At 37.9% G+C, this 15,583-nt stretch overlaps 1 protein-coding gene across 4 annotated transcripts in view; it reads left to right on the top strand.

Moving 5' to 3' along the window:
- Positions 1-944: 944 nt before the first annotated feature.
- Positions 945-15,583, top strand: part of LOC120793474 (C-Jun-amino-terminal kinase-interacting protein 1-like) — a 64,707-nt gene continuing 50,068 nt past the window's right edge. For 3 of the 4 annotated variants that reach the window (XM_040133589.1, XM_040133590.1, XM_040133591.1), the window contains exon 1: positions 945-1,381. In XM_040133589.1, coding sequence (XP_039989523.1) covers positions 1,310-1,381 — 72 coding nt within the window. In that variant the 5' untranslated portion in view covers positions 945-1,309. The remainder of the gene's footprint in view (positions 1,382-15,583) is intronic. The other variant, XM_040133593.1, reaches the window with a different exon arrangement.

Here is a 15,583-nt window from a genome sequence, read left to right on the forward strand (position 1 = left end):
CAGGTGAACTGACTGACCGATGGACTGAAATTTTAGCTAATATAACTGGCTGCAGACTGACTGACTGGTTCTTACTTAACATAGTGATCTTTTAGGGTTTGTATCGGGTGGGGTTTGTTGATTGGGCATATGACTGACTTGTTCTTTAGCTGCTGGTTGGGTGAATGACTGGATAGTTGGCTGAATGGCTTAATCACTGCTTTGCTGACTTGTTTCTTGGCTGACCTAAAGACTGCTGGTTGGTTCAGTGAGTGAAAGATTTAACTGTTTTATTGGCTGACCGGTTTGCTAAATTCCTGGATGACTGACTGACTGGCTGGCTGGCTGGAATGTTCGGTAATATAAATAGCTGGCAGACTGACTGATTCACTGGGTAATCTGACTAGTTTGCTGGCTGGGAGACTCACTGATGAGGTTTGTTGACTGATTAAATGACTAATGTGTTTGTTAGTTGCTGTTGGCTGGTTGAATGACTGGGTTGTTCAATAAATGGCCAGATGTTTGTTGGCTGACTGGTGGACTGAAAGAGTGACTGACTGTCTAGTGTCTTGCTTGTTAACTGCTCGGTAAGATGGCTGAATGACTTGTTAGTTGGTGGTTAAGTGGTTAAATTACTGGTTTGCAGGCTGCATTGTTGGTTGACTGAATGACTGTATGTTTGACTGGTTTACTGACTGGTGTGCCAACTTGGTCTCTCCATGGGATCACTGTTATCAGTATAATCTTATTTTTCTGGAATACATAAAAACCCACACACAGAGAAAACATGCACACTCACAGTGTTTATTAGCCTTAACTCACAGAAAATGCCACAGGCAGATGAGCTGATGATGTCATGCCTTGTTCTGATTGGTTGGCCCTGACTTCCTCCTCCCCCCTCTCTCCATCTCTGTATCTCTGTCACCTCCCTGCCTTCTTCTCTCTGTCAGTCCTGGTTCATCCCATCTCTATTCAACACCACCCACCTCTCTTGTTCTCATCTCTCTTCCTTCCCTTGTATGTCTCTCTACCTCTCCCCTAAGACGATGACAGTGATGATTATGATATGACACTGTGACCAGCCAATGATCACGCAAGGAGGGAGTAGAAGGGGTGTGTCTAGAGGCAGAGCTTGGAGCTGATCGATGCTGAGAAGACTGAGGAGGAAGAAGGGGAAGAGAGAGAGGTAGAGGAGGGTGGGAGAGGCCTGTCTGAGCTGAAGAGCACCTACACTGGCTTAATAAAGGGGGGGGACAGGAGGAGGAAGGGGGAAGAGGAGGAGGAAGCAAAGAAGCTGTCGCCCATCAGAGGGGGATCAACCTGTGCTGACATGGACAAATATCGACCAAAGAGACCAACCACCCTAGCTCTGTTCCCACAGCTGCCACAAGCCGGCACCCAGGTAAGGAGACTGGGAGGATCCCTTGCTTTTCAAATGAGCCAAGGAAATGGGTTGCAGTGTGTATGAGTGTGTATATGATCATGGATGAATTTTGTGTTTAGAATGAGGCAGCAGCGGCATCAAGCTGATAAAATAGGTTACTCTTTGTGTGTGTGTGTGTGTGTGTGTGTGTGTGTGTGTGTGTGTGTGTGTGTGTGTGTGAGTGTGTGCCTGTGCGCTTATGTGCGTGCGTGCGTGTGTGCATGTATTTCCTGGGAGGATCCTGTCTTCGGAATGAGACAGCACTGTGTAGCGGTCTATTTGTGTTTGCTGTTAAGTGTTTGTTACTCTGTGTGTGTGTGTGTGTGTATGCTGGCAGTCGGTCAGTTCTGAAAATGGTTTAGCTGTAGCTGTATGTTGCAGTGCTTCAGTTAACAGGTTCCTGTTTTGTGTATTGGTGACAATATTTCTAATAATAATAATACATTTAATATATTTAGAATATCAGTATTCATAATGAAATCTATGTCATGTAGCTTACTTGTTTTTTCCAACAGACCTATGGTAGGTGAGAAGCTAGGGGTTCAGTGACTTACTCAAGGACACATTGACATGACATGCTGGCTGTTGTGGGGATTGACCCTGATTGTGCTTTTCAAACAAGAGCCCCTGAGCTGATATGTCATGTCATATAAAGTAAATTTAAGATGGGTGTGCTGTAGCAGTATCTTCTAGTAAGAGAACAGAAGAGGATTTGATACAATGCCAAGTCTGAAGAGGAATATTTCTATATAAACAAGCCTAGATGACAGTGAGGTAACTAACCCTGGCTTCTCAGGCAGTATTAAGTAAGAGTGAGTGCTCTCTAGAGGGACACATTAGTAGTATCCTGGTGTATCCCATTAAATGAGTTGTATCCTGTTTGAAGTGACAGTACAGATCAGAGCAGAGTCATTTCACCCTAACCTGGGTTTACCTCCAGAATCAACATCAAAATTACACGGCATAGAGAGGAAGTTCCTTAGAGGTCCATTGAAACATGAATATAAACCATTGTTGATTGTGTTAGGGCCCTAATAATAATATGATAGAAATACAGTATAGATGGTCAAATTTTGACCAGATATAATTTAACAGATGAGATGATAGGTTAGTGTTGGGGTTCGAATCCATTATCACAACCCTTATCAAATATAGCTATGTTTAGCTTGCATTTGCAAGTAAGTGAAGTTGTAAAAAAAAAAACCTCAAACATCTGTAATTACATTTTGTTGGCTGAGAAGGCAGGAACTTAATCAATGTTCACAACCTGAAAATTAGGTCAAAAGCATAAGATACAGTATGAAATGTGTACAGTATCTGATACACTGAAATAAGGTGTAGCCTACTGATCGTCACAAGCTTATTTTTGTGAGCTAACTGCACGAAAAAGTCAAGCTCCTGAAGCAAAAAGAAAAAACTATAATTTTAGTCATTACAAATAATATTACCAGTTAGTTACAGTTGATATAAATTGCCACTTTTCTGTGCCGGTAACTGTCAACCTTTCTGTGTTCCAGTCTTTCCTGCATTTCATCTATCCTTGTTGAAATTACTAGTCAGTTTCCCATTATCTAAATTTTAATTAACTTTGCAAACTTTGCAACTTGACACAGGATTTTAGATAGGTCGCTAGACAGACGATATAAAAACATATTTCAGTCAGTCTAACATTTTGTTAGCTATTTTTTGTTTTGTTCATTCTTGGTATTTTGATATTAACTTCAAACTCACAAATCTGCAGCTGTGTACTAAAACACCAGTTTTGACTAACTATTACCTTTATTAAGAGCCACATATCTGACATAACCTCTGGACTCGCCGTTCCACTAATTGTGACTCTCATTGAGGGTTTGTTTCATCTTCCTCTCTGAAAAATTGAAATGTATTTTGGGGTTTATTATCCATATCCTAAGATAAATATGATCTACAACAGCACTCCCTAATAAAAAGCAAACCCTTGTTGATTTTAACAAAGTTAAATGAGTCACTTGTTAGCATTCAAAAACGTACAGCTCCCAAACCAGCAGCATGTAATAAGTAATTGTAACTCACACATGCTCTCTTCTAATGTAATCTTCCCAACTTGTGGCCTTTCCTGTCCTGCTAATTTTACAGCAATTTCTGAACTGTTGTTAACTGATGTTAACCCACCAGGGTTTCGTCTTGTGGAGAATGGTATTCATTAAAGGCTGCTAAAAGATTTGAAATAAAAGCAACAATATTAGGTCATAGGCATGTAAACAAATAGAGTGAAACACATGACATACTTTGAACAAGGCTATATTCTACAGCTGGAATATAGGCTAATCACCTATGAGAACATGTTGCATACTAACATGTTAACATGTGTATCGACTGGAGGATGAAGATAAGATTTTGCTGGCAGATACTGGATAATATGGCCAATGGCCATATTATCCAGTTGGAGATGTAAATATTACAAGAAAACATGACATGATGATTTCATAGTGTTTGCTTGAAACATGCTGTAATGAGAATAGATGATGTGCTGAAGGACAGAAAAAAATGTTCATGTCTTCAGTTTATTCGTTGGAGAGAATTCCTGCTGACTTTAGTATAGCAGCACTGTAAAGAGCTGGAATCTAGTCTCAGTAGATTAAAGGCACATACAGAGCTGCTGTATTGGTGAATGGTTAGTACCTAGTCCTGTAAGAGGCCCTGTAGGTATTCACCATAATGGTGAATACATAGCCTAATACAGGACTAATACAGTCGTGGTTGAAATTATTGGCACCCCTGAATTTTAAGTACAGAATTTAGAAGATCTTCAGAAATAAATGCAAATTAACCAAATTCAGAATATTTAATAAAATGTCCAATGTTACTGAACAACAAGTTCACTATTGTGAAGTAAAAAATACAGACATAAAATGTAAGCTTGACACAATTATTTGAACCCTAAATTAGTTCCTTAAACAAAATTTAAAAAAAAGACACACCTGGTTCAAATTACCTGAATTAACCCAATTAATGAAGGGTTTACTCCATAAAAATGGCCTGATTATTTCAAGTTTCTTCTTCACAATGGCGAAGACAACAGCAGTCTGAGAACATCAGAAATTCTATTATCACAAAACACAACAATTCCAAGGCAATTGCCAAATCTGAAATCTTGAAATTGTAAAAAAATTCATAGATGAACCACAGTCTTTCTTGGATAATATTCTATGGACAGATGAAACCAAAGTGGAGCTCTTGGGAATGCAGTGCATCAGTTTGTTTATAGATGACAAAATGAAGCCCATGAGGAAAAGAACACCCTATCCACAGTAAACATGGTGGAGGTTCTATCATGCCATGGGGCTGCTTTTCTGCCTCTGGTATGGAAGGCATTGAATGTATCAAAGGAATGATGAAATCACAAGATTACCAAGGCATTTCAGAGCAAAATGTGTTAGCCAGTGTCAGAAAACTAAGTTTGAGATGAAGGTCTTTGGTCTTTCAGCCGGACAACAACCCGAAGCACACATCAACCAGCATAAAAGAATGGCTGAATAGGAAAAGATTGACTGTTTTAAATTGGCCAGCAATGACTCCTGACCTACATCCCATTGAAAGGAGACAGCTTTGAAGAGGGCTGAAATCGGCCATTGAAAAAAGGACTGCAAACTTAAAAGAGCTTGAACGCAGAGCAATGGAAGAGTGGCAGAAACTACCAGCAGGCAGGTGCAAGATGCTTCTGGATGGCTAAAAAAAACCTTTAGAGGCTGTCATTGTTGCCAAAGGTTTTGCAATCAAATATTAGTGCCAACAGTCGTGTTTGGGGTAGTTTTTGTGTTTGTATTATTTCATTAATATGCAAATTTTGTTTTTTTATTTTCTCTTGCTCAGTAACCTTGTACATTTTATTAAAATATTTTGATTATACAAAATTGGTAAATTTGCATTTATTTCTGAAGATATTCTAAATTCTTAAATGCAAATTTACCAAATGAATACTTAAAATTCAGGGGTGCCAATATTTTCAACCAGGACTGTATGTACTATTGATATACAGTGGAAACCGCTTATAGTGAACATGATTACAGTGATCAACCACAATGTTTTTGGTCTGCCACAGTGTGCAACAATTGTCCCTGCGCTCTCTTCCAACATAAATGCACTGTTGGTGTGTGTGTGTGTGTGTGTGTGTGTGTGTGTGTGTGTGTGTGTGTGTGTGTGTGTGCATGTACGTGTACTTGCTGTGCACATTCACGCGCCATATGATAGATTCCTCACACCGCAGTGACTCAGTGAGTTATTTTGCCCTCCCGTTCCTGCTCTGCTCACGTTTTGGGACTTTTACAGTGCGTAACTATTGTCCCCACTGTCTCACAGCTGCAGGTATGTTTCGTGAGTGGAGTGTAATGCTCTCACCCTGACCATTCAGACTAGGCTTTGAGCAGGAGAGGGCCACCGCGCCGCGTTTATGTTATTTTATCTTTAAATCAGTAAATAGCGAAGAAGTCCGTTTCATTACTTTCTATTCATGTAATAAATGTATTAGTATCAATTAAATGGTAATCTGCATGAGAAATAAAGACAAAGAAAAAAAATTTGGTTATAATAATTATCCGTTTATAGTGATCAATTTGACTTGGATACACATGATTACTATTTCCATTGTACATAAAAATTTAGCTTTAGTACCATTACTAACCAAATTCTGATTCCATTTCAATTTTGAATTTTAAAATAAGGTGTGATTGAATCATTGCTGTTGTGATAATATGAAGATTGTTCTATTTTATTTTACTTTGATTTAGAGAAAGAACATCTAGAAATGGCAGGAAGGACCAATGCAGGGTAAATGCCCGGACACTGTAAGTGCAGTGACGGTAATGCAGGACAGATGTGGAATAAAGGACTTTGTAATGTTACCACATCTTGAACAATACAATTCCCAATGAGAAGCAACTGTTCTTCCCCCTGGTTCAGCCTCTAATGAGATATTGTGTTGTCCTCAGTCTGAATCGTATTGGTTAGGACACTTAAGTTGTTTTAGTCATTGTCCTTTATGTAAATATTTAAATCCATTCCCAATATTGCTAGATTTATACATTTATTTTTGCCAATATTAGTTATTGACATGGATTTTTAATTACATATAATTATAATAATTACAAAAGTGGAGGAGCACTCAGGGAGCACAGACTTTCACCAAGGCCAATGTCAAACAACATACCTTAGACTTAAGAGAAAAAAATTCTAATTCATAGTAAATGATCTGGATCTGCCCCAAAATTTAATGGGTTCTTCACTGTCCCATGCCCCATCCCTCCACCCCATCCCTTCAGTGCAAATTGGTTCAGTATGTTTTGCATGCTGACAAACAAACCAACAAACAAACACAGGTAAATATAATGTTATATACTGCAAGGTAATATAATGTTATTCTTGGCTGGATGAAACAGTATGAAAAAAAAAGCACGCATAGTTATGAAACCCAATCAAAATGTTATTGGAATATGTTCCTAGACAGCCGGTGTAGCATTGAGCATGTCCTCAGTCCATGTGTCATCAAACACATTGCATGTATTAATCATTCAATCAGCAATGTGATTGGCTGCTGTAAACTGTGTCCTCACCAACCTGTCTTACTTGCCAGCTGGGCTCACCACAGGAACTGGAATAGACCGATAACACTCACTACCACTTAACATGTATGACTGTAAGCCTAGCTGTAAACTAATCACCTAATTGTCATGTCTAAAATTAGTATGTGTCATGGAGGTGGCATAAAGCTGCATTTATTCATAAAATAGTGTAGCCTATAAATCCATTTAATTTATGAAAACATCATTGGAGTTGCCTGGATGCTGTCTGAACTGAACAAAATTAACCATCTGAGCCATCTGAACTCTACTATAAAGACCAAATAAAGACCACTATAAAAGGCCATTATATGGATTAAACAAATGTGATATAATTTGTTAATTAGTGAGCTTTACAGGTGCAGGTAGTTTGATTGTGTTACCTTCAAATAGAAAAACTATTCAGTATTTTATAATTAAAAACTTGGATCAGAGGAAAGTCTGCAAAAAAAATTTGTGTAGTAGAATATGTTTTTTTTCCCCTTCTTTCCTAATGTGTTCATCGACTTGTGACTCCCAGATTTATCTTGCAACCCACTGGCGTGTGCTGAAAAAAAGGTTGGGAATATAGATAAATAAAGATGGAAGACGCGTGACAACTTCCTGCTGCTATGCGAAGTGAAGCCAAAATATCACAAATACTGCCACCTTTTTTTGTGATGCATTTTAAAACCAGAGTCTGCGCAGTGGAGTGTTGTGTATGTATGGTGGGGTGGGGGGTCATAGGCCTGCAGGACACATCCTGTCAACTTGACTGACAGACGACCTGCTGCTGAGAGCCAAGTGGCCTGAGGAGCTGCAAGGTAAACCAGCAGTTATATTTACTTGTGAAGAATAATTACTCTGTCTACTGTCTACATGAAATCTGTAATATAAAAATATTTGAGCAATTACAGGGACATAGGATTTTGAAACATCTTGTATTATACGTCTGTCCATCAACAGGCCCAAAACCAGTATCATACTGAAGAGCTGCATTATCAGAGAGTGATGGAGACCACAGCAGCAACATGGGACACCCGAGTATAGCTTGATGCAGGACCTCTACCAATGTTGAAAATCATCTTCTCTGTTTGCGCAGCCAAAGAGACAGTGTAATGGCAAATTTTGTTGGTGTGTTCATGGGAGTGTCAGCTTCATCCGTTGTGTCCACAAAAATGTAATAATAATCCATAATGACAAGTTTACTGGCCTTGTATTACATAAGCTTTAATGTTGTCATAGAGAACCTATATTACATTCAAACAATTAGACTTTTAATATGGGGTTAACTTTACAAGTTGATATTGAGGAAGTAAATACTCAAGTGACGAGTAAATTTTAGCTGAGTCTTTGATGTGAAGAGAATATGAATCCTAAATGTTGATGATTTCTGTAAATTTTCAAAATCTCTTCCATCTATAAGTGTCCTTCTTTAGATTTCTTTCAAAGATTGTGACACAGTTAGTTTGAACTGACAAGGGACATGTAGAGACTCCACTGTCAACATTGGAAGAGATGTAAGTTAAGATATAAGAATTATGATAAACACCAAGACTGTCCTTAACATATCACTATACAAAACATTTGGCCCCCTAGATCTTTTTCATCCATCAGTAGCAAGTTTCCAATAACCAGAGGAAATCCCCACAATTATTGCTTTTTTCTCTAAAGGCATAAAGAAAAACGTGTGCTGGCTTGTCTGAAACACTATTCAACAAATCCTTAAAACAATAGAATTTGACCAGGCTGTCAACTTTCTCTTGTTAACTTTGCATATTTGAATCAGCACTAATACAGAGAGGTGAAATAAATTACATTCAAAACTGTGCTTGAACTTGACTTACCAGGTGAGAACATGAAAACAGATTATTTTTCATGTAATTTTGATTTATTCAGTTACTTATAATGCATACCACATTAATATGGACATCACTCATGTTCTAATTAAGCCCTCCTTTTTCTGCTCAAACAAGTCTGTTGTAAAGTCAAACGTGTTGCTGCAGCAGCACTGTCTGAGCTTCTGAATGTCTAAAGACCAGACCACAGCACTAATTATGTGATTGAGAATAGATAACCTTTGTACAAAGTAGGTGTGCACTAGAGGTCTCATTAGAACAATCCCACCATGCAGTGACCAAATCATCTGAACTCACATTACCTTCTGAACATCTTTATAACAAATGTCTGGTTGGCAGCCTGTGCAACTGTCTTTCCTTTGACTGTGTCGGTTTAATGTTAACTGTAGTTCCTTTTCATTTGAAGTTTTCAAGCACAATCTTACACCACTGGCTGACAATCTTGTTGTTTAAATTGAAAAAAAAATCAATTTATTGAGTTGTAGTCTGGCCAACTCAGAATTAAAATTAAGAACTGATGTTATGGTTAGCTAGCTGGCTAACTTAGCTGAAAAAATAACCAACTTACCATGCAAAATGCATAGATCCCTCAGAGTATCTGTAACAATAGTTGACTGCAGCATCAGGTCTTCATTCAGGGGAGCAGCTCGCTCTGCTTCTCTGGCTCATCTGAGAGTTGAGAGCAGCTATCAATCATAGCTTTCATTCATGCTAAGCCAAACCCCTTTTTATATTGTCAAGTAATTTATTAAAAACAAGCTTATCAGAAAAATGACATGTACTTTGAATTTTTAGTTTGGCTCATGTCCCATCCATGACCATGAAGGGGGCGGGGTTAATGTGATATACCGCAACCTGCCAGCAGGGGGCGATCAAGATGTTTTGGCATCACTTATGGGGAGCTGCCATGCCATCCAACTTTATATACAGTTTATGGTTGGGAACAAGTTTATCATGCAAGTTGCAACTACATTTTATTTGGAAAGTATTCAGACCACTTCACTTCTTTCAGGCCACTGTGATCTTGGGAACCTTCAATGCAGCATGATTTATTTTTTTAGTAGCCTTCCTCAGATCTGTGCCTTGACACAATCGTGTCTCTGAGCTCTGCAGGCAGTTCCTTCGGCTTCATAGCTTGATTTTTGGTCTGATATGGATTGTCAGCTGTTGGACCTTATGTAGACAGGTGTGTGCCTTTCCAAATCAGGTTAAATCAATTTAATTTATCAAAGGTGGACTCAGTCAAGGTGTAGAAACATCTCAAAGATGATCAAGAGAAATGGGAGACACCTGAGCTAAATTTCAAGTGTCATAGCAAAGTGTCTGAATCTTTATGTCAATATGATATTGCAGTTTTTTCTTTTAAATAAATTTGCATAAATTTTAAATTTTAAAATTCTGTTCTCACCTTGTCATTATTGGGTATTAAGTGTAGATTGATAAGGCAAAAAATGATTTCTTATTTTAGGATAAGGCTGCAACATAACAAAAGATTAAAAAAATTAAAGAGGTCTGAATACTTTCCAAATGCACTGTATATGCTAGTTGCTAGCAGGGTCAATACAGATTCTTGAAACACTATTCAGCAAAGCATAAATAATGTGTTTTATAAAAATACTTGTTTTTTCTAAATTTGCTCTTTATTATTTGTATAGGGAAGCCATTTAGGAAAACCTAGCATTTTTAATTGTTTTATCTGTGCCCAGGGCCCTTGAGGTAATGGGGGCATTAATATGTTTAAAAATAGATAAATAAAACAATGTAAAATATGTTTGTTTTTAAAATTGGCATAAATGTAAATTTAAAAAAAAGTAGTGTAATCATAATCTTATTTTGATGTTTTGTGAAGTAGCTGACTAAATTGCATAAGATCATAAGGACATAAGGTCAAATGTCAAGCTTAACATCAGCAAAGAAAAAGAAGCTAGAGATGCAGCACTGGTTCAGCAAATACCCTCCATTTCAAAATTTTCCACTTAAAAACAGGTGAGGGGTAATGGTAGTGTTAATGTTAATGTAGTGTATTACAGCGCTCCCTCCTGTGGACGACCTGGTGGAAACTGATGCCCACAATGCTAGCCCTCAGAGCCTGCTCAGGCTCAGATAGAAGTTGGTTAAGCCCGTTCAGTGGAAGAAAATGAACCTGTTCAGAGTACAGTGTGTCAGAAAAAGGATAAAGACTACCCCTGGTGTGAGACTTTAATGGATACTATGGTGTGGGGAAATATCTCCAGGGACAAAATAAAAATTATTCTCATTGAAAGAGGAGCTTATACATTTCACAGCAGCAGAACATCAGCAAGAGACTGGGGTCTAGATTCGGTCATTAACAAATGACATGCTGTGCAGCCGTTTGCCTAATGGACAAACAGCACCAAGACAATGGGTGTTATATTCACCATCAACTGGACACGTAGTCAATATAACATAAAAGTAAAAGTAATATAATTGACAGAGGCGTGCACACACAGACCTCTCCAAAATCACAAAACACCTTTCATGTATGTTAAGTTTTGTGACAGGATGGGTCAGGATCAAACGGTTGTAGCTGACCTTCCGTACTTTTTTTACACTTCATTCTGGTAAGCTGTCACAAACGGATTCCAAGTTTGTAGGCTACAGTTAAATAATTTGTAACATAGCGCACCAACCATCCTCAGCTCAGATGTCTCAGAGTGCTGAGCTACACTAGAGCTGCTGGGACAATTTTATTTTCCTGTAGCCTGAGTGAAAGTGTGGCCTGTTTACTCTGGAAAGAGACATTTTTTTCTGTCCTGACAAGTTTTTTATTACTGGGAGTTTTCAGTTTTGCTGCTTAAAGTCTCAGACTATTTTTAGTAGTGGCATTATTGTGTGTACGGATGGGTCCCTATAAATGGAACGTGGACTCTCAAGCTAGGGGCATAGCACAAAAATCTGGGACCCTACATACTGTATGCAGTCTGAGTTGCATATTTAATAATTAATTGCCTATTTGATAATTAATTGCAACAGCTGTATTAAAAACTAAATCAACAAGTTTAAGCCCATGCATTTTTAGTTGTTATCAGTAATAAAGGGTTTTAAATTGATTTAATAAAGTCTATTCTGTTTAAAGCCTCAGCCTATTTCAGCCTTTTTTCTCAACATACTGGGATTACTGTGTGAAGCTTTAACTGTGAGTTTTAAGAACATTAGAAAACATTATTTATGTCACTGTTTTTCAGGTCTTCATTATACCCTGAGCACAAAATAAAGGTGCAAGGCCATATTACTCTGGCCCCTACACTCAGATAGTATTATTCATTTACCGTATTTCATAATAATAAAAATCAAATAAGATCTCACTGGAATCATGTTTTATTTGCAGAGTTAAGGTGAATTAGTTTCCAAGTAGTGCCAGTCCAGGCTGTTGCAACATAGAGGTAGCATAATAAAACTTTAGAAACCTAAAGACACAATCCATAGATATACAAAATATGTATCCTGAGTATTAAAACTGAACCCTAATATGGAATGTCATGTTAAATAATAACTCAGTCTGAGTTATTAAACTTTTCTGATGCTGCTGAATGTTTGTTTCCATCTGTAAAGCTAATCAAAACACTATAGTGAATGAATTGTTTCAAAAGTTATTACTTTTGAAACATTATGTATTACACGCATCTTAAAATAATAATTTAAATAATATTAAATTGCAGAAAACAAATGGGTCAAAAATGATTTTTAGTATGCATTTTATGAACTCCCCTTGTTAGACATCCTCAGTAACATGAGACGATGGTGGTGATGGATCTGCAGCTGATTCCCTTTCTGTGGAGAGAAACTGAGGCCAATGCTGCTACATTTATCAGCAAGCTATCTATTATAATATTAACTCATTTGCCATGTTAGGTGCAAATATTAAACTAGTCTGACACAATGTTAACAAGCTATGTTCACAAGAACAACTGTATGTCTCAGATGCTTACCCCAATATTATACACAGAGCTGTGGGTGTCCATTCATAACTCTGTGTCTGCACAGAACATTGTAACTCCAGCCTTTGACAAAGATCGTCAAGGAGGTCCTTTGGACTTAAACAACCACCAATGGTATGAATAAGTATCAGAGTGTCTGTTAGAATATATTTGAACATTTGCGTTTAGTTTACTTGCCCATTAAAATTGGGTAAAGGTTAGAGGAATTAGAGCAAAACGATCTGTGATTCTGAGGTGGAGCACTGTTCACAGAGGTTTTAAAGGAGCCCAATGAGAGCAAGAATGTAGGAGACTGAGGGTCTGGTGTTGAATCCTGCTGTACGAAATCTAAAGTATAGTACGTCACATACAGGTAGACACACATGCACACTGCAACATATACAGTATCAGAAGTTTCCACTTCTTTCATTTATTCAGTAGACTGCCACACCTGAATTTTCAGCCACACCGCTTTGCTTAATGTTGCATAATGTTGGATTACTTGTCAGCAGTAATTATGTCACTCAAACAGCATTGTCACAGCAGCATCGCACTAATACGTAGTTTCTTAAAATGAATGCGTTGTAATGTAATGACAGTTGTAGGCCTTCACTGTGAAGGCGAATTGTTTAAAATGCCAGTGGGGGTACTTAATGTTAGCAAAACTTATTTGGACATTTGGGGTAAACAAACCAAAACCAACCTGTTACATTACATTGAGCTGCATGGTGTTACACCAATTTCTAAATGTTTGTGACTGGTGATATGTATGCGCCACGACCCCCAGGCAGACACACATACGCACACATAACATACAAGGGAAAAAATACAGAAAACACAAGGGAACGGGGAAACATAGGAAACACATGGAAAAACCAAAGTTCCATTGTTTGATTATCCTTTAGATAAAGGTCCAACTGCAAATTTCTGTTTTTATCCTTGGTAGTGCATAATGATTTTTTATCTCTATTCCCTATATCGACTTTGTGTTTATATCACACCAGTAATAACTTGACCGGAATACTTACAGGTATCTTAAACTTTTGAATTTTACCAATTTGCACAACTGAATGTTGTTTCACATATTTTACTGCTGTGGGTCATCCTTTCCTATAGTGCAAGTCACTCACTCCTGCTTCAAGTAAGATCTTTCATGCTTAATGCATCTAGGATCTGTAATCTGTTCATATCTCTGTGAGAACATTTATATCCTTTGATAAAAGGCTTGCAATTCATCAAACCATCCCTGCCATTTTCAACACCTTTTTAGAAAGTTCGGTAATATGAGCAATCCAAGTCAGGTTGTTTTGTATTTTGATTCCCAATAGTTTAACTTCTGTTACCTTTTCAATCTGAACATCTCTGCATGTTAAATAAAATAGTTTCAATTGTTTCCTCATTTTTGTACATATTATCATGCTTTTGGTTTTGTTTACATTTAACATCAGTTTCTTCTTTTCCTCCCATTTGATAATTGCTCTGAAATACTGGTGCCTGAGTTTTTTAATCTGCTATTGCTGTGATTGTTGTGTCATTGGTGAACACACATGCATTTGAATTAGTTAAAACTAAAGGGAGATCATTTGTGTAAATAATAAATACCAATAGTCCGAGGCAGTGCCCTTTTAGTATGCCACAAGTAACCATAGTAGCGAAGAGTAGGAACCATTCTGAGTGATTGATTGTTTTCTGTTGCTGAAGTAGGATTAACCAATTAATACAATACAGTGTTTTCCCCTATATCCACCAGTGGTGGTATGCCACTGTCATTCACCAAAGGGAAAACAGTCCTGTAACTTCATGTGAGTATCACAGAGTAACATTATGGGAAACGCACTCATTTGATAGGAATGTGCAAGGAAAAATATATAATTGAAGTAAACAGCATTTGGAAGATGTATATTGATACATAGATCATGGTTTTACAAATGCATTGCTTTCTTCTTCCTGAATGTGGCCTTTACTTTGCGCGACAGCTACTGCAATGCGCAAAAGCTGTCACTCTCAAAGACAACTGACAGATTACCTCAGATAGAGATATTAATGCTAATGCTACAAGAGTGTTTATCTTTAGGTGTGCTGGGTATTTAATGATGGCGAACACGGTAGGCAGGTGCACGGCTTCCAACAATTGTAAAATTGCTGCCCCATGTGTGATGGGCATACCGCCAGATCTTTGAAACCTTCGCTGCTTCCAAATGTTACCATAGAGATGACAAATACCATATGCATACGCAGAATCAATATATAAATATTTACCCTTCTGCCAGTTGCCAACTTACTGGCTGCTTTTAGGGCCAACTTCATTTCTGCCAGTTGGACGTAACGCGACTGATCAACCATTTGTGCTTGGACTTTAGAAAATGTTTCACCATCATCACTTAGTTGTGCAGTTCCATATCCTGCGTGGTTACCCTTCTTATCTCTATAGCATGACCCATCCACAAAGAGTGTCAAATCTGCAGTAATTGGTTCATTATGCATGTCTGGTTGTGCTTTTAAAAAAGAATCAGCCTGCATTGTGCAATCATGAGGCACACTATCTGTGGGTATCACCATCTTTGTTGCTGGGTTAGTTGTGCATCTTGGAATGTTAAGTTCTGGTGCTGAGAATATTACTTCATAATCAATTTTTCTGGCTTGATTGGGCAGAAATCTGGGACTTGTCAGTAGTAAATCTAACTGGTGCGACATATACAGTGTCACTGGGTGCCCCATTGTATGAGTGGAAGCTTTTTGGTTGGCAAGTGCTACTGCTGCCAATCCTTGGTATCGAGGTGGCAAGCCTTGTTCAACAGCATCCATTTTGGT

This window comes from Xiphias gladius, chromosome 8 (genome assembly GCF_016859285.1).
Source record: "Xiphias gladius isolate SHS-SW01 ecotype Sanya breed wild chromosome 8, ASM1685928v1, whole genome shotgun sequence".
Taxonomy (NCBI): Eukaryota; Metazoa; Chordata; class Actinopteri; order Istiophoriformes; family Xiphiidae; genus Xiphias; species Xiphias gladius.